Genomic DNA, 27,506 nt, shown 5'->3' with positions numbered 1-27,506 from the left:
GTGCGTATCTAGTTTCACTCTGTTACTTTGTCTCTTTGCATCTTCTGGTGGAAAAAGCTATCTCTCCAGCTGGTGTGCACAATGATTTGACGGGGCGTGGAGTGTTTTCAGCTGACCCTGAAGCAGAATGCACCTCAAGTACAAAAAGTACAGACTAGCCTTTTCTTTTTTTTAAGAAGTGAAATGCTAAATTGTCTCTGACAAAATTCAGGTAGCACTACTTTTGTGTCACAAGGTATCTGACAACAGGTTGATGGATGGATGCTGTGAAAAAACCTTACTTGTCCTTTAATTAATAAGGCTTGTGGTTAATGCTGTTCCTGTATCTTGTGAATATGAGGCTCTGTGGCTGAGAACAGATTGTACATAATCTGTAAGAAAAGCAGCTCTTTGCAGACTTTGGTAATCCCCACACTCTGTGGCTAGAGGGAATCCCGATGACCCCTTTCTCAACCATAATGCCATCTTCATCTACAGGAAAGACACTGTCTCGTCTGGCATCATCTAAGCCCTAATAAGAAAGTTTTCTATTGTCCAGCACAATTATTCATTCAACAGGACTTAAATCAGGGTGTAAAACATTCCTCTGATCAATACACATATTTAACTGTGGCAGGAGTAGTGGCAAGGAAAAACAAGGCTTTCCTGCACTTTTTCCTTGTGATTTAGACTTAATCAGGATAGGAAATTAAAAGCATTTCATTGTTATACCCACAGGCCTGTATATTGACTTTTTGCAGTGTTCACATGGGTTTAAGCAGACAGAAATGAGATGTATTTTGTTTTGATTGTTGTTAAAAGTATCACACCGAACAATAGGTATAAGACAGAAAGATTACACATAAGCACTTACAAGTAGCCTTTTTTATACTGCATTTAGAGATAGAGATAAAATCTTCTATAATCCAACCAAGTTTGCCCCTAGATTTGAAGATGAGTACTGAGACTTGTGATCATTTAGGCTGATATGCAAATGTGTACACAGATTTGTAAATGTGTAACCAGATTTTAAATATGTAATAGTAGCGTGTGCTTGATATGAGTCTGTTGCAGATGCTCTCAAATCTGCATATCTGAAGGCAAATCTTTATGCATTAATGTGAAATTATGCATTCATGAGTCTAAGCACACCTTGTCAAATCTTGGTGCATTGCACACTCACAAATGTCTTGTTAGGGCAGGTCCTGACCTTGTTTATGACTCCCATGGATTCTTTTTTTCACACTTTTACGAAGCATAAATTAGATAATGCAAACAGATTTTAACTGACACCTATGATCTTTTGTCTAACGACACTGTTAAATCAAAATTTCCCACGACCAACCCTTCAATCCACAACAATTTATCTCAAAAACAAAGGAGTTCCATGAGATTTGCTGCGGAGAGTGAATCTGAATGTATTTGATAGTCGCCTGATTGTTTCTCTAGTGTCACTAACAAACTAACATTTCCACTGTGCAGATTTCCATGAAATCTATTGACCATATTCATGCTCCACAGAGGACATACCATTTCTGTTTTATGCCAACCCTCAGGTCAAAATTATCAGTTTTATACACCTGACATAAAAACTAATAGTTAGATTTGGCTGAAATTTTCTGTAGACTTTCATGGTTCCTGAAGGATGAATCCAAATATTTTTGGTGATCCCCCTATGACCTTTCCTCTCTGTTAACCATCAGGGTCAAAATTTCCACATGAAGATGTCAAAGTAAACGAGACAATGAATTCACTAAGTACATTTACTGTATGCTACCCAGAAGATAAACGTTTCCATCAGCCTTGTTTTTGTGTAGGTTCAGTCAAAATGTAAACTTTGCACACATATGGTAGATGTCATAATCTGATCAGTTATGAAATCACCATGAATATGGGATAGATTCATAGCAAACATCCTATTATGGAGACATTGCACAACAAACCCACCAACAACATCATGGTAGCACATGATGTGGTTGGAAACATAAGGAGATCACCAAAGTCAGTAGACTTTATCCTCTGAGGACCATGAATGGCTGTACAAAATTTCATTTCTTGCCGTGCTGTCTGAGGTACCAAAGTTTGAAGCCATTTGACTTTCATTGCTATCCTTAGAGCCATGATCAGAGCCTGATAAAAATTGTATGTTGTTTGCTCCGTCCAACACTTTTACACTGCGGGGTGTAGCCTGGGGGAGCTAGTAGGGCTTTGGTCCAGTTTGGCTAAGTGGGGAATCACAGTGTTTGTTTACAATGTTTGCTTCAGGTTGTTATGTAGCCTGTATATAACAATAAACTTGCGATTTGCAAATACCAGACGAATGGAGGCTCTTCCTTGTTTGTTTAATAGTGGCATGGCATCACTTGTTTACCTTTCAATACACCATCTGTAAAATCATGACTACAATAGAGTTGAGTTATACCAAACATGATAGCCAACACTGAATCCACCATTTTTGTAATTACAGGAATTAAAACATAAAAATGGGGGGGGGGGGGAACAAAAAACAAAAACAGTAAGGCCTAACACATTTTCAATATATTTAAATTGAGTGGCTTATTTCAACACACTGATGTTTTAGGCGATATGTTGTATGGATGTTAGTGTATTGTGTCGCGTATTGCAGCCTATATTATTTGTCTTTTAACCAGAGGTCTTCAGACCCGGCGGCATGGACTGATTTAAATAACCCTTTACAGACTTTAATTAACTAATTGTCCAGATAACTCTGTAAAACCATATTTGTGACAGAGAGCCCAGGGCACATTAATCACTAATTCTTTGCAAAATAATATATAAAGAACATGCTATTTATACAGTTTTTCTCTTTATAAACCAAAGTATTCACTTCTGAATTGTTCACAAAATGTTGTTTTTATAATGCGTTTCTCAATATTATTGAGAGGTTGTCAATTTTTCATTGTTTTGTAAGACATTTAAATCAAGTGATTTAGTCATGGTTTAAATGTCCTAATCTATGGCCATAAATTACATTTAACAATCGACGTAATGCTCGCGGCTTCAGTTGCAGACGTGTGTATGATAGGCTGCAATGCTGGCAGTTCAAGGGAAACCATTGCAAGCATTTTCAGCGCACAAAAAACATTTCAGTGCACGTCCTACTTGTAAACCTACAGCAGGGCGATTTTGCGCGTTCCCGTGACTCTCGCCATAGAAAACAAAGCTGAACGTCTTCCATAACAGCTAGGGGTGCAGACTTGAGGAATATCCGAATTTATTCTGGAGACATCATGCTGAATATGGATTTACAGTGGGTGTAGCATCGCTGGAGACCGAGCCTTCTTGGCGGGGGTGACGGCAGGACATTAGCGAAACCGACGAAAATAACATCAGTGTGTTTTTTTCTGGGGGTGCTTTGTCTTGTCCACCTAACGATAGCAAACCATCATTCCCATTTCAATTGCAAGATATTCAGCTAGTGATCACTAGCTGCCGCCGGGATGTATCATCATGTTGTCACCTAAAAGTAACTGCTAGGACGTCGGATTGTGAAGGAAAAGCAGAAAAACCCCGCCGAGGTCCCAACGGGTTGTCACCGGGACCTGAATCTGTGTTAGCCACAGTCGCAGAACCCACTGTTTTCGGCGATATGGCGGAGCAGGGCTACTCATCTTGGTGAGTGCGCACAGGCATAGTGCTACCGACTAGCAGCTAACGCTAGCTGCTACTATTGCCAAGCCTGATTGATATAGGTCACTAAGCCAATGAATTACATTTCTGACAATTCACAGAAATGCTTTGCTCTTCACGACGATGCTTTTAGATACATTTATCACCGTTCAGAGAGCAAAATGTCACTCATCTAAGTATATTTTTCCTGCAGCTCTGATGTTGCTAACAGCTACATGAGCTGGATGTTTAGCTAGCAGCCCCACCAGCTGATGCTAACGCTAATGGCTTTGGTCAATTCCTATGGTGCTATTGTGAGTGAATGCTAACGAGCTAGCTGCCTGGCTAACGGCTCGATAAGCTCATTGGGTTAGCAAGTTTGTGAATGACTACTTCGCTCATATCGTCAGCGTTTGATTTCTGAATAATGTATTAATGTTATATAAAAGCACAACGTTGCAAGACGGTGTGGGGCAGATTAGTAGACGTTAGCTGTGCCAGCAAATTAGCGTTAGCTGATTAGATGTCCAGGATTCGTCGTCGACCCGCTGCACACAATAACAAAGGTTCTGCCGTAGAGCTAGGCTAGCTAACTGGCATCGCATCATGTCCCAAAATGCCAGTTTCGGGGTGAGCTTGGCATTGTGACACACGACAGGTTGTTACAGATCATCTTTGCTGAATTGTGGGGTGCACACACTTAAAGCCAGGTTACACTGTCGTTAAATCGTAGTGGTTGGCGAAGAGCAGATTAAACGAAACCAGACAGAGACGCTGTTATCACTGAATTGCGTTGTACCCATGAATGAAAAGGACCTGACTTCGCTGAGGCCTTGCTAATTAATGAAGGCTGAATTGTGCCTGTTTGATCCACGGGATGAGTGTTAATTATGATCGTTTTTACAACAGCATCCTATTGTGTATGAATAATCCAAACCAAAGATTCTCCAAGATGATAGGGGTCCACATCAATGCAGTGTGTTGATCCTATAGGTTAGTCTAACTCATATTTTTTGTCAACAGTTTTAAATGAGTTTCTTCTTTGGAAATGCCCGTCTTTATTTTATTCTTTCACATAAATTGTATGACTTTTATTGGGGGAAATTGCTTACAAAAGGAGAAACCCAAGCACTGCAAAATTTCCACCTTGATATAGGAATGGGCCAAAGACTTTTCATTAAAACAGACATGACACGTTTATAAATTACTTATTTGTCATCTCCTTCATCTGGTTTGCTCATACAGTTCTGTTTATTTTATATTTGACCTGCATTCTGTGAGGTTGGGGGGTGGTAGCTTTTATCACATCCATTTTAACTATCAATATTCAGCATGTAGGAAACAGCAGTACTTTTATCACGGAATTCAGACCGACAGTCGTGGTTTAGGAAAAATCTATCTGCTGGGTTCAGTTTTTGCTCCCGAGAGTTTTCCTCTAACATTTGTTCAGTAACGTTTGGGTGATGTTAATTTTCATTGTGCTTTTTGAGATGTTCCGTGTATTGTTCGAGGAAAACTGTTACCACATGACGCTGACAAATTACAAAAGTATTGTAAAGATTTAAACTAGTGGATTACTTTATTTGTAAAACTAATAGTAAAAAGTAGTAATTCGTAAAAATGCTAAATGGCTCTCTAAAACCCCAAACAGACATCATCAGATATTTATTTGATGTTCAAGGCATTTCATGTTCCAGTTTTACTTTGATGGATTGTGACAGACATTTTCAAATGATCAGAGGACAGTTACACAAACCCTTAAAGATGCAGCCCAAGGATGCAGCCACTTGCACTTGAACATTTGGGCTTTTGCATGTTATCAGTACTTGATATTAATAGGTATTGTCGTTATCTTCGTTTATCTGCTACTACTTATAGCTTTTTCCAGTCTTGCTGAAGATGGCAGGAATTTGGGTTGCCTTTCAACTGGCTGAGCAGATTTTTGTTTTTTTGTTTTTTTTTTCTCTTTTGTTAAAATTGTGATCGCACTGTATGGATTGCATTTACACCTGTCTGAGATCTGATCACAGTGCAGATGGCCATCTCTGAATCTGGTCAGGCTGATCTCATTGCATTCCTGTTGCAATGCATTCTGCGTGCATTTATACCGGATATTAAAATGAATTACAATTCCCCACAGACCAAGGTGACATCTTAAAATGTCTTGTTTTGTCTGACTAATAGTCCAAAATCCAGAGATATTCAAGCTACTGTCGTGTGTGAGAACAAAAAGCATCAAATCCACATAGTTAAGAAACTAGCCGATATCTGATTTAAAAAATGATCATTTGATCATCAATGTAGTTGCAGATTACTTTTCTGATATTCAGCTAATTGATCAATTGACCAATAATTGCAGCTGTGTATAAGGTTGACCTTTACATCTAATAATGCCTGTTAAGACAGCAAACAGATGTTTGTGTTTTCGTATAAAATCACCCAACCTCCCCTAGAGAAATAAATCCTGTCTGAATGGGCCTTGAGTGTGTAGTTGTTTGTGTTAATGTGCAAGCTAAGCAGAAGAATATTATTAAGGACAGTGACCATCAATTGTGCCAGAAAATAACCTAAATGTTACTGAGGAGCTTCAGAGATGAATAATGAGTAAAGGCGGCGTTGTAGTTGACACTAAATCGAAGCTGGAATCTGCACGCTGGCTCCATTTTTGCTTTGCAACCAATCTGTTAAAAATATCGCACAGCTTTTCACACTGTTCCTCAAAATACAGTCATCTGCAGTTATACAACAGTGTCAAATGACTGGTTGCTTTCCTACGAATGTCCTTTTAATTCGAAACTGTGTCAGGTGAGACATGAAGTTGCAGGCTGCTAAACAGAGCTAAAGCTGGTTGTTCAAATGTTCAAATCAGGCAAATACCTGTAACGTTGCATTCAGCGTGGTTATAATCATGTTGGAGACATGCTCGTGGTGTTGCACCTGCTTGGTTAATTGTGCCATATCATCAAACTTCATTACCTCTGTGTCTTTGTCAATATTACCTGGTTAGTAAATGGGGTTTTCACTTCACGTCTGCACCAGTACGGTAAAACAACTTAACCACCATGACACTAGATGATCTGCTTCATATTCTGTATTGTATAACATGAAAAAACTTTTGTAAATGTTTTTCATTTTGGCAATCTGCCCTTGTCTCTGTCACTGTTCAGCAGGCGAGGAGGTGCAAAACTAACTCCAGACTGCATCAGATCTAGAGGCATTTAACAAAACCCATGCTCCTGTAACCTTGAAAGCAGAAATACAAACACCCACAGAGTTGTTACATGTCTACTTTGGAGTAATTCTGCTTAATGAGTGTTTAATAAAATGCCAGTGAGTAACCACAGGTGTAGATAATGTAATTTCTAGTATTAGTGGTGTTTGGCTAAAGGAAGTCTTTGAAGGCAGGCCTGTAATGATAGTGTACCTACTGACACTTGGTAAACGTGCTGGGCTCGGCAGCGTTTCCAAGTTCTGTTGTGCACAATTAATTTTATAGCTACTATATTGCTGCCTGGATAAACTGCTAATGAGTAAACCACAGCAATCCTTATTCAGCCTTGCGATAACCTACGGGCTAATGTATAGTTCTGAAGATTTGTCAAAGCTGGCAGGTTGTAGTTTGACGCTGCTTTGAACAGCGATTCCAACGATATGTTTATGTTTTCATCACACTGGTAGTATGAGATGATGAAAGGAGTAGATTTCACCTAGTTTCACTTCCTCACTTTCAGTTTTGAAGCTTTTCAATGTGGCTAAATGAGTTATGTGGTGCCGACTGCCAACACAGCAATTATACAGTCACATAGACATATAAGGAAAGAGTAGACTTATGCAGTTATTGTATAGTATTTCATCTTACTTGTCCATCCAGGCAAATGTCAAATTCTGTGTGTCATCTTGTGAAAACTTTTAATATGTTCATTAGGAATTCAAAAAAACAAACATTTCCTTTAATCCATTCAACTCTGCCACAATTTGCCACCACAGTGACATCAAGTATAACAATATACTAAATATATTGGTCTTCATTCTGTGTAATTTTCATTCATAACTTTTGCTCAAGCCATTTTTTTTCTACCAAATCACTGTGTGCCTTTGCTTTGGTTTAGCATCTCATTTGAAAGCATTGCTGGTCAGCCAAATGGTTCAGTCTTTGTTGTCTTCAGGCGTGGTTGTACTAGTGTGATTATGTGGCAAGTGCATACAATGATGTCCCAGTGAGATTTAGAATATGACTGAGAAAGGCAGGACTTTTGTGACGTGGAGAGGGAGAGAGGTGGGAGGCATGACGATCGTCCGAAGGTAGTGGGATGGTAAATGGGATGTGATCATTTGGAGTAATGACTGCTGTGCTGTGGGCAAAGATCTCCTCATGAAAACACACCTACTTTTGTTGCTTGTAATGGAGAAATGCTTAAAGGCATGCATGTTGTAAATTTACCCAGTCTGAACTAAATCTTTCTGTCGGGGATGAAATCTTATCTGTGTAAAGGAGGTGACAAATTGAAACAGTCTCCAAAACAATAGTATGGAGTAGACAGTGGACTGTAAAGAGACACTGGACTCACTACACCACATCCTCTTCAGACTGTCCATTACATCAAGTTACCACACTGGGATTGTTTTAGTGTAACTACTTCTAGTACATTTCTAATGCTGCAGACTCTTGCAGCATTAGAAAAATGCATCACCTGACTTCATGACCGGGCTGGTGTTCAATGTGGGTCTGACACTCCTTGTCTTTGATAAAAATGAGATCATAGAGTTAAATCACTTGGCCTGCAGTGTCTACCATGTTGAGTCTCAAATGTGAAAACTGTAGTACCCACATCTATCAGACTGAAAGTGAAAGATTGTGCTGAGTATTATTTGCAGTATTTCCAATTCTTACTGTGGGCTACGCTTGGGTGGAGGTGGTTGCAAAGATTCTTTTAGTTTTTGAGAAAGGCCAAAAGTTGACGCTATAAAAAGAAATTTAGTGGTATTTTTCCTTGATAGATGACTTACACGGTTGGTTGTTGATCAACATCACCATTAATTAATTTTCAGTCATTTGATTCATGAATTGATTGTTTTTGCACCAACCTTTCAGTTTTCAGGATTGATTCATAGGCGTTGCCATCTATGTGTGGAGGAAGTCTTTTTATGTAACGTGCAGTCACCCCCCGTAAAGCAAACGCTGAGAACTTTACCACAGTCCCACGTCTTATTGATGCCACATGCTAAAGTCATCACTGCAGCTTGTTTATGCTTCCTGTCAAGACATTTTTAAAGCGCATCATGGTTTTAGAAGTGTGCCTGAGGTTTTCAACTGTTTTCTGTTTTCTGTATTGGAAACCTTAGCTTAGCTAATGCACAGAAGCAGAACTTATTAGCAAATATGTGCCAATATACGGATTTTCTTTTCTGGTAATAAACCCTGCAGTAGAGTAAGGAAGGTTTAGACATGACTGTTCTGCGTTTAGCATAGATTACCACAAAAGTTTCACACACACCTCACACCATTTTCTATAAGGGCTTTCTGGAAATGTAATCCTAAATATTTTAAACATTTTAATATTATCATCAAATAATTCATTCATTCAGGAATATGGAATGAGATGACAGCTGCTGGTCTATATTGACAGCATCCACTAAGAAGTAGGCCAAAAGTATATTTTTCTTGCTTTTTTGGCTTTTTCTTAATGAATTTAAGAGAAAAAACATCCTTCCTCAGGAAACATGGTTATTAAGATCTAATCCCAAAATCCTATTATCAAGGCCATCCACAGCACAGTCTAATTCAAGCTCGGCCGTTCTAGACACTGACCAATCATTCACACAACTTACTAAGTAGGTAATGTTGAAAATGTAGACTTCTGCACATTTAAAATAAGACTGTACATGTTGAACAGTAATATCTTTTCTTAAGGAGCCTTCATAGTCCTTGTAATGAGAATCCGTGGTAAATCAAAAAACAAAAATGACAGCAAACACTGTCTCATACTTACTTTTAGGTCTTCTGTTATGGATGTTACCATTGCATAGACACGACTAAGATTGCAGTATTCTCAGCTCAGAGCACACGTCGACCTGGTTGACCCTGAAGGATTACTGAGACACCTGTTGCCTGTGTCCTGAACAGAAGCAGCACTAATGATTATTCTTCAGAACGTAAAGACCTAAGTAGTTTTAATTTGGAGACACAGTAGATTAACCCATCTCAGATGTTGAGGCTGAGGTTTTCACTGATGATATTGATCATTTGCTCTAAGAAAATTAACAGCATGATAAAATCTAGACCTCAGCCTTAGTAGGTGTTACAAGCAGCTAGTATAGCCCTGTCTTTTCCCTTAAAAAAATCTGAGGACGCAATACTGCAGGCCACGCTTGTGACTCTGAGCTGAGGCGTGAACCATGTAATTGTAACTTCACGGAAAAACCCAACCCAGGACATCATATGCTTTGTTATATGCTAATTTCTAAGTTGATCACTCATCAACACTCATTTAAACAAACAAAATAAAATACCACTGAAGAATGTAAACACACACTAGAGCAGCGATGCAGGGCAGATGTGCTTATTTTATTGTAGACAACAAAGCAACAGTTGATCACAAATTACATCCAAAAGCCCATTACATCCATAAGTGGATGAGAAAGTGGAGGCATGGAAATGCTGATTTCCCCCATTGGAGGTCCAGCAGCAACTCCACCCAGTGGTTACTGTATGCTTATGTAAATGATTGCGCAAGTACAATTAATATATATGCTTGGGGCTCACAAATTTTCAGTTTGAGCATAGTGTCCGCATGTGTGTTTCAAGACAGATCAGAGTAAGATATCATTTTTGGACACTCAGTTCTAAATGTCAGTGCCTCACAGGGGCAGCATTTGCAAAAGTCTTCATTGTGGCCTAGTGACCTGGGCCTTAGTGGTCAAGTCATGCATGCAACTGGCTTGATGGAGGACGGTATTGGAATTGTGTTATTGAAAACCTAGTCTGTCAGTGAACAAGGACGTCTTATGGCACTTTGGGCTGCCATCCAGCCCTCAACAGTCCGGGATTGTATTTTGTTTTTAAATGTTCCATTCATCTATCTCACCCATGTTCTACAGGCTTCTGTGCACAGAATTCAGACGAACCAGTTCGATACTAGAATATGAATTAGGGCTGTGGTAGATTAAACTAGCTGTCTATGTGCTTGCTGTGTTGACAGTGAGGGAGTGACATCATTAGCGTCTGTGTGTAGATCAACAAGGTCAGTTTCTTAATCGCTTTCTTAAGGCTTGAAGCCAAACTGTTGGTAAGACATTTAACCCATTTAGGTTACAGCCTACAAAGAAAGAACACTTTCCTGAATACGGTGTCATCTTTGGATCAGCTACATTGTTAGATGTCTATTATAGCCTAGGTCTCGGGTCAAGTATACCGGGCCCCATTGTAATTTGACGTGACTTTAAAGATGATTCCTGCTGAGTGTGTTTTTCAGTCATTAAGTAGAGGCCTGTATCGGACAAACAAGACCAGGGCAGAGCTACACGATGCAGCATTGTCCTGGTGTCCTGTTTCCACACTGAACTACATGTTACCCTTCCCTTCCAAGACACCCTGTAGTCGTTCCTGTACTAGTAAATGAATGAAAGAGACAAGAGATTATTCCTTCTTCTTCCCCAGCATGAAACCTGTGAATTCCGTGTCAGATGCACACCAGAATGGAAAAAAATGATTTGAAGTCTTTATATGCATGGGCTGTTTTCTATGTCAGTACTTGGAAGAAACTAGTATTGCAGCCCAGCAACAGAACTGAAACAGTATTCACTGCATGCCAGCAGAAAAGGACAGATTTCAGTTGCAGGGCCTGATACATCTACACATGTGGTGTAATACTTTCTTTAGTAACTTGTCAGTAGATATTCTCCAATTTCCTTGACCAAGCTATGCATTATCTCACAAGCCCTGTTCATACAATGATAGTACTTATTGTGTTATTCCTTATGTTCTTACTCTTACTAGACATAAGGGTGTTCTACATGGTTATTGTAATTTACCTTGTGTAAATATTTTGTTGGTTTATATCTTATCTGCTCCATTAACGAACCAGGCATTCAGACCTGCTCTTATCAATGTACTTAAACAAAAAAGAGATTTCAGTGACTTTGAATTGCACCTGTTTTAATTGAGTTTTGCTCGCATTGCCAGCACAAACTGAAATGCAGCCTGCATGATACAGTTTGTTGCAGAGGAAACCCATTCATATTCTCTGTATGTTGACTCACAATAACCAAGTAAGCTGGCTACAGCTGAAGTAGTGGGGGAGACATTTATGCCTTTGAAAAGATGAACCAGAGCCCATCCAACGTCAATAAAAAATAAATAAAATAAATGAATGCCCGAGTGAATAGTGGGGGAAAAAATCCAAGAGACCAACTTTAACAGATCATTTCAACATGATTGTGTTTTTTTAGATCTGTGGCTTGTAGTGTAACAAATATGCAGCTACTGTCATCCACTCTGTTGGCAGCGGTCAACTTGTCCTCATTGTTCCTCTAGTTGTTTTCCTGTCGGGAGCAGCTGTCATCATGCTTTTTAAGACTTCCTCTCCGCCACTTTGCCATCCTCTGTATACCAAAGCTGTGACTCCTTTTAGTTCACTTGCTGTTCTCTCAATGATAAACACTCAGGAGTTTACAGTAAGCAGTAAATTCAGTAACTCAACGTTTATTGAATATTATCCTCACATATACAGTGTAGCCTGAGCAATGCTGAGCCAATACAGATATAAGTTTAAAAACTAATAAAAATCAGTTGGATGAATTTCTTTTGTTTTTTTTAACATGACATAGACAAATATTTATATCATATAGAGAATGCCCTGAGTTAGTGGTGTTTTTGTGCTGATTCTGACATTTTACTGTTGAAAAAACAGAAATTTATTATTACTTATTGGCCAATGTATTAATCGGTACTGATACATCTGCAAGCTAATATTGATCAATATATCGGTCTTACTCTTCCTTTGAATTATCACAATCATTTGTGCATAATGACTGACAGGTGTAGGGTTACATGAGTGTAATTTTGCATGTAAATCATTGCTTTGTGGGATTGCTGGCAACTCTAGTATACATGCCTTTTTTTTTTTTAACTCCATTGTGGGAAGTCTTAAGGCCAAAGATGAAGAAATAGAATTTTTTTTTTTTTTTTTTAACTCCAGCCTACAGGCCTCACCCATGGCCAGAGATTTTGACAGGTCAGGACAGACAGGTCAGGATTAGGGTCAAATGTGCACCTCTCACCTGAAGTCAGCACTTCACAATGCAAGCTTTGTCCTTGCCCCAGGAAAAAAAAGCATTACAAGGTTCCATGTCAAGTCTATGCTGTGTCAAGGCCCCAGATCCATGATATGAGAACAATTTGGTGCTTAGACACAGCATCAGTGTGCAAACTAGCAGCTGGATTCCACACTGTCTGACAAAACAGGGAGATTACTTTATGCTGAATTTAAAAGATTCATTAAATTTGACTGGTAAACAGACTAAAAAGGAGCTGGATGAGGGAAGTTTTCAAGCTATACTCAAACCAGTGCAGCTCATCCTTCCTAGACCTCAACAAAGATACCAGCCATCTTCAAACTGAAATGTATGGAATATCTTCCAACAGCAACGCCGAACAGAGGACATGCTTTATGTTGTCCTTCATCAGTTCGTCTTTCTTTTGTCTAGTCTGTCTTGTAAAAAAAAAAATACAAAAAAACATTCAAATATACTTTTTTCCCATGTAAAAACGAAACCTGTAGAAGTACCTTTTGTGTTCAGCGTAGTCTGAACCAGTTCTTTGTCAACAGCTTTCGCAGTGATATGAGGATCCAGAAACACACAGCTCGAATCACGAGTTAGAGCTTTCAAATAATGTATGATCTGTCAAGGTTGTGTGAAGATCGAGTCCGGCTCACACCAGAACACACCTAAGGTAGCGCTGCCGAGCCCAAAGTGTCCCACGGGTGGGACTTTGTATTTTAAAAGGTTAATACAGATTATATTTTATAAGAGGTATTACAGCTAAACATTTCAAAACAAAAAGGAAAGGTACTTTACTAAAAAAAACACATACAACAATTTTTGTATCAAAAAATAAAAGAATTAAGTGCAACTAAATTCAATCAATGGACCTCATCAAAGTCTAGAAGAAACCAAAAAAATCTAAACTTTACCAGTGTCGTGAGCCAAGGCCTCCTTCCTTTGTAGAGAGTTTCCAATTTGCCAGAGACCCTATAGATCCCTTTTGCCTGATTGATTTTCATAATCAATAACTTGCAACAAAATTTGCAATTCTTATTTTACTATTGAATTGGTTCATTCTCAGTTCTCCGCTGCTCTGTTGGGTGTAATTACGAGGCCCAGCTATCTCAGGGGAACAGAATATGTTCAGCTCATTGCAATGCAGCAGCAGTTTCATGTAGCGTGCAGTAACCAGTTTGTAGTGCAGTGATGTAACATACGTTAGGTATAGTTTCATGTTGTATTACATGTTCTCTTAGATGGTCACTGGAAAGAATTTGAGATTTTTCAGTATCGTAGATAAAATATATGCTGTGATAATAATCCAACAGTTAAACTGAACTGTGCTGACCCAGTTCCCCTTAAAAACACAACACACAGGTCACTCTGTCATTATGTGACATGGATCTACTGCTCAGTTAGTTTACACTTGCTGTTATATACATACTGTACTTCATAATGTTTGTTCGTGGTATAACATTTGCTCTGCCCTACAATATTTTTTTTGCTTTTCTACTTCCAAGGGGGAAATGTGGCTCCTGTGCAGAGGTTTAAGTTGGTGCAGATGAAATTGCCATAACCAGTGTGAGATCGTCAAAGTACAGAAGCTGAAATGATCGACTGAAAATACAGTTGCATACTTGTCTACATTTGTGTTATTTTCCACAGCATGGTGGTGTAAAATATGCAGAGAACTGTGCCACCATCATGTATTCTGATGTCAGGCTGATGGTTGGTATGTGTATATGGGTGTGCACTCTTCAGCTGAATTGATTATAGAGCAGAATCCAGTAGAAAAACCACCTTTTATTCCAAGGCAAAATGATACTTGCACAATTCACCACAGTTAAACAGCTACAGGCAGAGAGTTTTCTGCCCCTGTAGTTTAACGCTCTTGACATTCAGAAGTCTTCTATAATTCAAGTTAATGTAGACGTCTCTGTTTTGAAAGTAGCCAAGTTAATAACTGTGCTTGTTTTCTGTTTGGTAAAACTATAATAGTGTGTCCCAAAAAATAAATAAATGAATAAATTAAAGGGAGGAAGCAGCAGATCAGCAAGGGCTTGAAGTGTGGTGTCTTATGAGAATATCATTTGTGTATTTTAAGACTTATTGACTTTCCAGCTGTGTATGGGATATTTATGGTTGTAACAACTTGTGTTGTAGTAGAAAGGTAAACAATACAAGCTGTTGATTTGCATCAGTGTGTCGCCAGTAAGAAGACAGTTATAGAAATTGGGCTTTTTGGATAAGTGGCTAAAACACTGTTGTACTGTTGATACCGGTTTGATTACACGATCCTCTGTGCACAGGATCTCACATCAGTATTTCTCTCTCTCCTCTTCAGGGCGTACTCCCTAGTTGACTCCAGCCAGGTGTCCACCTTCCTCATCTCCATCCTTCTCATCGTCTATGGCAGCTTCAGGTGAGTGTCAACAAAAAAAACAGTTCACCTCAGCTGTCAAGAGGGGAGCGGACTGTGACTTGCAGAGCATGTCTTATTTTCTACATAAGCCAAACTGACTATAACTGAAGGTATAGTTTTTCAAATAAGTTTATACTCCTAACTCTGTAACAGGCCAGTCACTTTTGATTTTCTATATAGCGAAGGTGCACATATGTTTTAATAGACCTTGGGTTTCTAGGGAGAAAAGATCTTTATTTACCATGCAGGTGATATATGGACCTGGTTGACAGGGGTAAATCTTATTAGATTGTACATCATCTGGTTAATGTAAAAAACACTTGTTGCAGCAGCAGTGTTCGGCTCTCTTTCAGTCCAAGTGTAACATGATTTTGGTGCATTATGTGCACCGAAAAGGATCTACAATCCTGCACCTAATGGTCTTTTGATTGCTTTAGTCGCATTAAGATATTGACCAAAACACATTTGTTTTAGAGGAGCAGTATTATCAGGTAAATGGCTTCATACCCTGAGTGTGATTCTCAAGCAGATTAGAGAGCAGGTGTTTTTTCGCTCACCCATCTGACTCAGTCAGGTGTCTTTGCCTCAGACAAACTGTGTCTGCATTAATAGGTGAGCTGTTAATGCAAACCTGGCACACACCAGACAACATTTTGTTTGGGGCACATTACGGTCGTTGGGTGGATTATAGTTATTACTTGAGAGTCACGACTGCTCTGATCAAGCTTCACTGAGCTCGTTCTAGTCTGGGGCTGTTGCTGTCAAGAGACAAAATCATATAAAAATCAAATGCAGTCTGTGTTCCCTTTCCACCTGTTTGTAAGTGCATTTATGATTTGAGTTTAAGAGTCGCTCTGCTTCGCTGAAACAAAATTTAATGGAAGCCAACTTTAAGAATAAGTCATGACGTTCATGAAGCATGTCACTTAAATGTCACTGAAGCATCTGCTCCTCTAAAGAGACAAAAAACGGTTTTAGATGCCTTTAGATATAAACAATGTCAAGTGTTCAACATGGCTTTACATCATTTTAGGTTTGATTTGTACTTTTTTTTTTTTTTAAATCAAGCCATTTTATTGTACCATCTTCTTCTCCTATGGTTTAATGGCACCAGACTGGAAAATCAGCACCATCAGGGGTCAAATTTGCATTTTCTTCAGAGGATTTTGTGGAAATTCGATTTAGATTTGCATGGAGATGAGACTGTAGTGATGTTTTGAGATTCTGTACTTTGCCCTGTAAGTGAGATGCGGCCAATGGGCCTTTTCAGATCACACATTTTGACTTGGTATAGCAGGAAAAGCACAAATGTTGCTGATAACATTGCCAATTACTCTGCTCTATTCAAGTGTCCCAGTAAGACATCAGCAGATCCTTAAACTGATGTTATTTACATCTGTAACAAAAAAAATGGGAATATACATGGAGAATGAAGAAATTATTGTTGACATTACTTATGGAAGTAATATTTTTATAAACATACTTGATTTTTACATTTGTCATGACTGTATTCAAGACTGTGCCGGATGTGAGCAAAAAAACAATATTTTGTGGGTTGATGTGAGTGAGACGCTAAAGTTTCATTGCAGAGAAACTTAAAGTTCACAGACCACCCACTCTCTGCAAATTTTAGCCATACTTGGCGATTTCATGCTGACATCTTTCTTCTTAACTCTTCACTACGTAATCAACATCGGGGAAATGAAGATGTTTTTTTTAATCAAACTTCCCCAAAGAAAAACTGAGTCATCTTCCATTGACAGAGATATTTATATGCAATAGGAGCCATTAGGCGTCATAGTCTCTGATTCATTCACTGTAAAAGAAGACAGTGTTTTGAAGGGAGCGACACGGCCGTGTACCTCATATTAGCAGTCTACATACTTTTGAGGTTTTGATTACTGATGTTCACGTCCAAACCCTCTCTCCTGCTCCCTGCTCTCTGCCCTCTCCTCTCTTTCAATTCCCTCCCTGCTGCAGGTCATTAAACATGGATTGTGAGAACCAGGAGAAGGATAAAGATGGTAACCCCACGACAACGGGGTCTTTCAATAACAGCAACACAAACAACAGTGAGTGTTACGTAAATGCAAAGGCCTGAAATACACAGACAACGTGTTTTCCTGGATTTACAAGTAATCACTCTTAACTGGTTAGCTGTTGTGCTCGTGAGTCATTGTATATGTGTATTTTTGTTTCCTTGTGATTTGAAATCCTTCTCACTCCAATGTTTGTATTGTTTTGCAGGTATTCAGACTATAGACTCCACACAGGCCCTGTTCCTGCCCATAGGAGCCTCTGTGTCCCTGCTAGTCATGTTCTTCTTCTTTGACTCGGTACAGGTGGTCTTCACCATCTGCACTGCAGGTAACTGCTTCCCTTGAACACATCACAGGAGCACTACAGCTGTAGAATGAACTGCTCACATTTTCTGTTCAGTAGTTACACTCTGGAGAAGGCCTCTTTTCTGTGCTGATTATTGAAAATGTAAAGGCCATTAGCTGCCCCATTAAGCTAACAGAAAACAACTGGAAGGTGTAGGTAAGGTGTCTAAGGCATTTGGTCTCACTGCTGTGTTGTTTGTTCTTCTCCTCAGTTCTTGCAACAATTGCATTTGCATTCCTCTTGTTGCCAATGTGCCAGTATCTGACCAGACCCTGCTCCCCACAGAACAAGTAAGGAAATCATGTGGATTCTTTGTGTCTTTAGATTGAGTTTGTTGCTGCACAAACATGTCCATGTTTTGTATGCCTTTTACAAATGTATCCATAAAGCTCTCTTAATTCAGCCATATATCAGTGTCTCAGTTGTGCAGCAATAGTCCAATCTCTTTTAAAATACGTATATCAGATCTTTAGAGAATAAAAGTGCAACTGTCTGTGAGGCTCAGTGGCTGTAAGCGCCCTTTAACATTTGTCTTTTAACTTAATGCTTAACTTAACTTTTTCTTTGGGCCCAGGTACCTGGATATATGCGCTCTTTCAGTCTCAAGCAACAGTTAAGCATAAGGAATTACCAACAATACAACCCACCTACTCAATACCTGATATGAACAGCTCCTCTCTAGTTACAGATTCAGAGCCTCTGATCAAGTTTCAGTGAACCTTTGTCTGTTTTGTGGACCCAAACGAACCCAAAACTCTTTTCTGTTATTTTTTTTGCTCTTAAATAAAGGCTGTACAGGCTATATATGCAATATTTATCAGTTATGCATCTCAGGTGCCTTGTCATTCTAAAAGTGTGCGATTGTGACCTGTTTTGCTTTTCTCAGGCTACATTAAAATCAAGGTGTGCCCCACTCCAGTGCAGAGGGTGGTGGTAATGTACCTGAAACATATGGAGCTTTTTTTTTTTTTTTTTTTTTTGAAAGATTCACGAGTGATAGGCTCTCACTAACTCCTCTCCCTCACCCATAGGGAATGGAGTATTCAAATGCTGCTCAGTGATAAAATCTGTTGTTTTTTGGTCTCACTTTTTTACTCATAATAGTCCTGTGTGATTAAAAAAAAAAAAAATTTAATCTATTTCTGTGTATTGCAGGATTTCATTTGGCTGCTGTGGGCGTTTTACTCTGGCCGAGCTCCTGTCCTTCTCCCTATCTGTCATGTTGGTCCTCATCTGGGTGCTGACTGGACATTGGCTTCTCATGGACGGTGCGTTGCTCTGTCATGACTCTTGAGAGTTGTTTTAAGGTTGCAGCTGGTCGTGTTTTGTGGATACTCATGGCACTTTTCCCTGAGCTGCAGGGCGGTGTGTGCTTCTCATTAATGACATTAATGGCTGTTGGAGTTATATAGCAGTAAACAGTAATGAGGAGTATTAAAATATCAGCACAGAATAGTCTCTTAATTATCCAGGTAGCCAACTACAGAAAGGGATAAATGTCTGTGGGTTGAATGGCTGTTAGCATAACTGCTAACTGTGATGCTAGTAGGAGAAATATATTAAAATAGCCCAGTCTTCAGTAAAGGTGGGGGTCTGACTGAATTCAATTTCCATCATCTCCTGCGGAAGAGGGAACTTGACATGAGTTTTATTGAAGCACCATTTTCACGCTCCTGCTGCAGTGTGCTGCATGCGAACACAGGAAGGATATACTCATGTTTGTCAGGTGCTATACAAAACATAACTGACATTTAAATTAACTGGTCTTGATCAAAGGTGGTGTCTAAGCGAAGCAATGACGAAGCAGAGAAAAGTGTGTGTGGGTGTGTGCAGTTCTTTTATTTGACTCAGTTGACTGTAAGAATTTGAAACATATTCCTGGCAGTCTTCCTTAGTAATCTGAACAATGCAGCTCTGAGAGAAAGGACAACATTTCCTCAGAAAAAACTAACAAAAAAAACCTCCCACGCACAGACACACACAAAATTGGTTGCAGCTTTATTGAATTGAGAATCGAATTTTAAAATGCAAATTTAACTAAAATTGCATAATGAAAAAAATCAAAATCAGATTATGGAAATTGTAAAAGATTTCCACGCGAGCTTGATAGTCTTACCATGTGTCCCTGCATCGAAACCATTAAATCATTTTTTAATTTTATTCTGTAATAATCAACATATGAATAGGAAACTCTCAGTAGTCACAAAAACTCCAATTCAGTCCAACGTAGGACGCACAGGCAGAAAAAAAAATATAAAATAAAATAAAACAAAGTGTAAAGATATTGCAGTGCACGTCCAGGGTTCTGTTGCATTACATTTGGCTGGAATAAATACATGCAAAATGCATCCATTATAATAAACACATGCTGTAGTTTTATAGACACAACTATTCTCTGTTTGAAAACCCTGACATGCCCCACGTTTGACCTCCATGTCGCATGTCTTATCAGGTCGCACCTCATGCACCCGAAAGTGAAGTAGGACACGAGCAGAGAATTTTCATCAGCTTGATTTGTCTAATTAATTAGGCCTGCGTGCACAGTAATTAACGTGTCTTAAATAAGTGTGATAAAATCACTTCCCATGTTACTATTTCAGCTCAGTTCTGCTAAAATGTGAAATTGTGTTTTTTAACCGTCGTGTTTTTTTTCTCTCTCTCCCTGCAGCTTTAGCCATGGGCCTGTGTGTCGCCATGATAGCCTTCGTGCGGCTTCCCAGTCTGAAGGTGTCTTGCCTGCTGCTGTCAGGACTGCTCATTTATGATGTGTTCTGGGTACGAAATGCTCCCATCCCACACTTCACCTGCGTCACAGCGGGCACACAAGCCACTGAGCTACAGCAAACATATGAGGGCACACTCAAATTCACTCATAAGACCTATCTATCAGTAGATTTCACAAAGTGGTTATGATTCAGCCTTTGCGTTTTTGTGTTGGAAGACATAGCTTTGATAGCAGTGATTGCCACAATGACTGAACTAATAAAAGAGCATGAACTACACAACCTCAGCCTTCTCGACTTACGGAAATTAACCAGAGGAATCACTAAGAGTAAGGTGAGAGTGATATAAAGGACAGAAAATGTCCCCTTGAGCCAAAACTAAGATGAGCATCACTATTCCCTTTTGAGAAATGAAAAACGCTAAAGTGTAGTTGTCTTTTTCTGGCACCAGTTGATTTAGATGCGGTTTAATTGCTGCTGAGAATGTAACACAAAACAACAAAAGTAATAGCCAACAGCAAATGCGTCACCACCAATGAAGCAAATGGGTCCACCCAAGGAAAAGTCGTAGCTGATGAATGATCATTGTAACATGAGGTTGTGTATCAGTCGATTAGTGAGAGACTTTATTCATGAATTTATTTGTGTTATTTATAAATAACTGGAGGGTGTATTTTCTGTAATGAAACCACAGAGCCTAATAATCAGTTTAGATTCCAGATCGATCTGAGCGTAGTAAAGCTCAGGGGGATCAAGAGCAATACATGGCAGTTTCAGATATATTTTATGTTTGACTCAGATAATAATCATTGTGCCATTACTTCTCAGAAAGGAATAAAGATAAGTAGCAGAGTCAATGTCAAAAAGATGCTTAAGAGAAATGTTTCACTACAGAGAACTGCCAGACTTTGCCCTCACAGAGAAATGTCATATATAACATTGACAGAGAGGAAAAACACTTTATTGCACACAAATTCTTCTGGTAATTTTCTGCCACTGAGTACGTTTCCTACAATTGCTTTCCTCTTTCACATACTGGGCTCCTAGCAACCTGCCAGCACACTTCTGCACACCTCTTCAGTGTTATTTCCCCACTGACACTGATCATTTATGTTCTCAATAATGTTAAAATAGACAAACATTAGATTCATAAGATGAATGAATCTCCGCTCTTTATTATCTGCTGAGACTGCATGTTTTTTTGAGGTTTATGACAGTTGGTCAGACAGAATAAATAATAATAAAACATAATGTTCTGCTCTGGTAATGATGGTGTAGTGAGCATTTGTCAAGGTGACTGGCTAATTCGCCTCCTTACTTTTCCCTTCAGGTGTTCTTCTCAGCCTACATCTTCAACAGTAATGTGATGGTCAAAGTTGCCACCCAACCTGCTGAAAATCCCATAGACGTTCTGTCTAGGAAGCTCCACCTGGGGCCAGGGATGGGCCGCGATGTCCCCCGCCTCTCACTACCTGGCAAACTGGTCTTTCCCAGGTAAGACTCATGTAACCAGTGGTAGGGAGTTTGGTGGTGGAATGTAGGATTTTTACACATTCATTCAGGATCTTTCACTCCTCTCCTGCTTCTGCTGTGTGTTAGTCCTTAGATACACGGTATCTCATTTCATGGCTCTGTCTTTCCTGGTTTTTGAAAATGCAACATGCAAAGTGTCATCCAGTAGCTTTTAATAGAGCTGAAACAAGCGAGTATGGCTAATTGACTGAAAATTAATTTGCAATTATGATCATACGAAATAGTGTCAGATTAATTTTGGCAGAAAGGCCAAACATTCCTTAACTGCAAATACTCAATTAGGAGGATTTGCTGCTTTTCTTTGACTTGTGTGATGATCAACTGAATATATTTAAGATTTGGACATAGCGAGACATCTGAACATGACATCTTGGGGTTTAGGAAATTGTGACAGGCGTTTTCCAGTTTTTTGGGAATTTTACAGACCAAACATGTAATTGTGAAAATGATTGTTAGTCACAGCGCTAGTTGTTTCCAACAACACACAGCTGAGCCTACAGCTGACATGCTGCGGCTGAAGATGACACTGTACAGGACAATGTAGAGCTGTCCTAAAAGTGTCACTAGTCACTGTTTCTAAGACAAAGCAGTCTCTCCTATGGCACCACCTCAAGGCCAAACAATTTTTGCCTGACAAGTGGTAGCAAGTTAAGAATCCTAAAATTGTCTGTCCATTTTTCTTTCATTCAAAAATGTAGTTTTCTGCTATAATGAGACTGGAGACTTCTGTCTGGCTCACATCTGACACCTGCTTGGATTTCAGGAAGAAGTGATGAAACATTAGTGATACACATGGGATTTTGGGCTACTTGCATTGTTCAGCCTCTGAGACCCTAGTGCTTAAGCATTCAAGCATTTAAAACCTATCCCTGCCTTTTTTTTTACTCCATCCATACAGTTCCACAGGAAGTCACTTCTCAATGCTGGGAATAGGAGACATTGTGATGCCGGGGCTGCTGCTATGTTTCGTCTTGCGGTATGACAACTATAAGAAGCAAGCAAATGGGGAAGTCCCAGGGCCTGGTAACATGTCCGGACGCATGCAACGCGTCTCCTATTTCCACTGCACTCTCATCGGATACTTTGTGGGTAAGCAAACAATCAATGAACGGATGGATGTAAAAGGTCAAGGGTTTTGTTGTTTCAGTGTTAGGTATGTTTGGAGGTGATCGTTTTAGTTGTTTAGGTGCCATTATTTAGGAATTTATTTAGGAAGTGTTCCATAAATGCTTTGAAGTATGATCTCTCAGAAGGAAAACTTTGAATCTTAAGTTTGCCATATTTGAGCATATTTAAAAAAAAACAAAAAAAAACTGATTGATGAGTGATGGATGTGTGACTCTGTCTTCAGGCCTGCTGACTGCCACTGTGGCCTCCAGGATCCATCGCGCTGCTCAGCCCGCTCTGCTTTATCTGGTGCCCTTCACCCTGCTGCCTCTGCTCACTATGGCCTACCTGAAGGTGAGCTGAAGGGATGGGACAGCTACACTCATTCGTTTGCAAGAGATAAAAGTTCAGTTGTGGACAGATGGGGTTCATCTTTTCTTTTTTTTTTTTTAAACATGAATTTTTTTAACAGTTTTAACAACTTATTATTTAACTAATATAATTTTCCCATGCTTCCTGTTGACATGCATTTTTTTCATGTAAGAAACTGGTTGTAATAGTTTATCCTTCTAACTTCAGAAAAAAAAAGTTGCTCATACAAGAACAGGAAAGTGATGAAACGCATATCACAATTTCCCCCTTATTTCTAGATCAGGCAGTAGAATCATTAGACACACTCTCATCACTAATCCCTTTTCAGATAAATAATTATTCAGGGAATTTTAGAAAGCGAAGTAGAAGGAGAGAATATATACACATGTATGTAAATGGTAGAGAGATTGCTATTTTACATGACCCGCTCATTTGAGCTGTATCATTTGATTTGACTCGCGTCTGAACCGGTGTTTGTGGTCCACAGGGGGATTTGCGGCGCATGTGGTCCGAGCCCTTCCATGCCAAGACCAGCAGCTCCCGCTTCCTGGAGGTATGATGTACCCTGGGATGAACGACCAGCGCGGAGAGGACTGCGGATCCTTTCCCTTCATTAGAGGGAAGGAGAGAGGGTGCACTCACAGTGAGGCCATGTTGTCATCACTTGTTCATGCTTTCCGCCAATCTTCTGTGAAAACCCTCAGAAGGACACCAGAGTGTGGATCACAACACGACTCATCTCTGGTCCCTACATCCTCCCCCTTTTCATCTCCGCTTCCTCTTTTTTTGTTTATTTCCTCTTCATTATAGCACATCCTGCCTGTGCTGTTTTTGTTCTGCCCCCCTCCCGCTCTCTTTTTTCCTTTTTCTCTCTTCTATACTGGTCTCATTTGCCACTTCCCTCCCATGGCCAGCTCCATTCGACAGGCCTCCTCTCTCTCTCTTCGTTTTCCTTCTTGCTCTGCATCTTTAATTTCCTCTGCATCTGCTCGTCACCAACTCAGATGAACTTGTGGGCCAGACCTCCCCCATTTTTGTGGACTTACAGTTGTGAGACATGGCTGGGGTTTATATATATTTTTTTAGCATTGTCGTGGTCATTATTATTATTAATATTATTATTATTATGGAACGATTTAAACAAACGTTGAAGAGGCGGAGTGCTGCAGTGGCACAGGACAGTGCTCGGGAGCAGCAACACAGTGAAGGAGAAGAGTCTTCCCCCTCCATCGGTCTCCCTCTTACCTCCCTGCTTTCTTCATCTGTTCTCTTCATCGTCCCTCAACGATGGCTTCTCCCCAGCGTTCCCACCCTCCGCCGACACTCCCTGCGACGAGCCCCACCCTCCTCCTCTCTGTTCATCTGCTGTCCCCATTCCCCGCCCTCACAGATAACTATGTATTTTATTTAGAAAAGTTTTATTCTTGGCATATACAGAAATGATGCATTATAAATTGTTAAGCTGCCCCAAGTGTTCGAGGGGCCGCTTCTATTTGTATATATGTGTACACATGTATTTGCGGTATCTTGAGTTTGTATTTGTGTTCGGGAGCATGTTGTATAGGGTGGGAAACTAACACCAGCCAAGGTTTGGCTGCCGAGTCGACCAGTGAGCGCCCATCACACGGAGGTTGTTTTCTAAAGTTTGTTGGCGTGTGTGATAGAAACATAGCTGATGGATTTTTGGAGGAAAAAAAAACAAAAACAAAAAACATCTTCATCGGTGGCTGGTTGATGAAAAAGTTAGTTTCCTGCTCTAGTGTTAAAGTGTGTGTATGTGTGTGTGTGTGTGTGTGTGTGTGTGTGTGTGTGTGCGTGTGTGCGTGGGAGAGCGAAAAACAGATGAGTGAATGTTTGTTTTACTTGGTTTTAATTTGAAATCATGAACTTGTTAAAAAACAGTGACAATAGTCAGGTTTCCAGTGAGCTGGGTGTGTTGGATCATAAACACATGACGTGTGTAATGGAAACAGTTTGTGTTTCATCCTGTAAAATTTACTGAAAACAGGGGTCAATTTTCTTTATTATCAGTCTTTCTGCAGACAGGTGGAAATGTAAACAGTGTTTTGTTTTTCAAATAAATGAATGTTGAATTAATTTTAACGTATGCTATATTTTCATCATGGAACCTCAACATGCATCAAGCTGGGTTTTGTACTGAATTTCTGTTGTGCACATCTGGAATTTACACATATTTACGGCCAAAACTAAAAGCATCTTATGTCAGCTTTCACAAGTCTAACTGTCTGAGCACGATTATATCAAACCAGGTTTTTATATATTTTGACAAAAGACAAGCACATTTCATCTGAACTTTGTAAATGTCTGTGTTTCACCTCAGTTGATGAAGACCTGACTATTGTGAAAGTTTGGACTAGAAGCCTGGAGATGAAGGTCAGTGGGCTATGAAGATGCACTGTGGTTGGATTCATATGTAGTTACAGATAAAGGGTTCTCTGGGTGGACTGTGTGTGTGTGTGTGTGAGTGAGTGCTTGATCAAATAACATTAAGTCTGTTTGGACCTAGTGAGGAGAGAAAATCAGTTGTGCCCTTCAGAAATCAAAAATGAAAATTAGAAATTAAAGCTAACCCATAGGATGTTTTTACTTTCACCATCTGGTACCTGACAGTCTTACATTGTTTTGTCCTTCCACTGTTTTGTGGTGCTTGTCAGTTAATATCTAATGTATACTGGAAAAAGTCCGAGTGAGCGTGCGGCAGAGATGCACGGACGACGCAGTTTGCTGGCTTTTTGTTTTGTTTTTTTTTTTTACTTTTTTATGCTATCTGGCCGTGCATGTGATGTGTACAGTGTATCATTTCTCAGACTGCATTAACAGGGCTACTGCAGTTTTTGAGTCTCTGCTGGCCAACAACGAGGCACTGGACCTATGGGCTGCATCAGTGGGTGGGACAAAGGCTGCAAGTCAGAAAGACTGCGATTGGTCAGCTCTGACCTCCTCTGACTGATTCACAAAGACTGAATATTATGACCTGAATGCTGTCAGGTTGGGACGTCTGGTCTGCCACTAAATGCATTTGTCTATCTGGACATTATGGAACTACAGACCCCCATCACCTGTTCATGGACATGGAGAGAAAATATATAGATTTATATACATATATATATATATATATATACATATATGTGTGTGTATATATACATATATAAATAACTGATGATGATCATGGTGATAAAAAAAAAGTTTCTTTTTTTATAGAAAATGAATTTCTTTTTACCCCGTTGTTTGTAATTTTTTTTCTTTAGTGCATCAGTTTTTTCTTTCTTTTTTTTTTTCTTTTACTTTCCACCTCTTCTCCACTCCAGCAGAGGACTCCAGCTCTGTTGGTGCATTGATATTATGGCTGAATGGATTCTGTATAGAAAAATGGTGAATAAAATAAATTAAGAACTGTGTAGTGAAACATGAATCCTGAAGTGCTTGATCTAAAACACTTTGTCTCCTTTCAACCCCTCCCTCTGCCCTCCCCCCTTCTTTCCCTCCTTGTTCAGGATTCTGCTGTAAATAAACATGACTCTAACTGTAACACCAGTGTGTCAGTGTCATTGTCTGTTTCACCGGGTTATTAAAGCCTTATTTATATCTGTTCAGGGGGTCCTTTTGTCAGTAGCAGCTTTTTGCTGCGAGAGATAAAAACACTCCTGACGACCCATAACCTGTGTAAATACTGTGATGTGTTTGTTTCCCTAAATTAGATTCAGAAAAAGATGGCACTCCAGTGGTTCTAAAAAAGGTGAAAAAAATCACCTCATGTCTTGATGATTTCATGAGATTAAAATAATGATTCCTCCTTTGCCCTGTTTCCTGTTTCTGTACACAGTCCAGTTTTGGTTAGTTGTCTATAGCTGATCTTTTTTTGTCAGAAACACCAGGAATCAAATCTTGCTACGCTAAATTACAGCAACACACTTGCTATGCAGCCAAGACATGAAGGAACCCATCAGGTGAAACTCTACATTTATGGTTAAATAGGATTTTGATCATCAGCTGTATGTAAAACTAGAGGTGTGATCTCTTCTGACAACTGCGTCTGCATCACAGATAACGGGGAAGGTTTACACTACTGA

The 27,506-nt window shown here is 39.6% G+C and overlaps 1 protein-coding gene across 1 annotated transcript; it reads left to right on the top strand.

The window, feature by feature from the left end:
• The first annotated feature begins 3,138 nt into the window (after positions 1 to 3,138).
• On the top strand, positions 3,139 to 25,512 carry sppl3 (signal peptide peptidase 3). Its single transcript, XM_071466129.1, has 11 exons — positions 3,139 to 3,615; positions 15,218 to 15,295; positions 17,276 to 17,367; positions 17,543 to 17,662; positions 17,892 to 17,970; positions 18,836 to 18,948; positions 20,349 to 20,455; positions 21,734 to 21,897; positions 22,835 to 23,025; positions 23,288 to 23,397; positions 23,903 to 25,512. The coding sequence occupies exons 1-11, from the start codon at positions 3,590 to 3,592 to the stop codon at positions 23,972 to 23,974; spliced, it is 1,152 nt and encodes a 383-aa protein (XP_071322230.1). The 5' UTR covers positions 3,139 to 3,589; the 3' UTR covers positions 23,975 to 25,512.
• Positions 25,513 to 27,506: the final 1,994 nt, after the last annotated feature.

The sequence above is a fragment of the Trachinotus anak genome, unplaced genomic scaffold (assembly GCF_046630095.1).
Source record: "Trachinotus anak isolate AG129_WGS33_773 ecotype Australia unplaced genomic scaffold, CSIRO_AGI_Tana_v1 ptg000028l, whole genome shotgun sequence".
Classification (NCBI taxonomy): Eukaryota; Metazoa; Chordata; class Actinopteri; order Carangiformes; family Carangidae; genus Trachinotus; species Trachinotus anak.
This window is presented reverse-complemented; position numbering and strand designations above follow the sequence as displayed.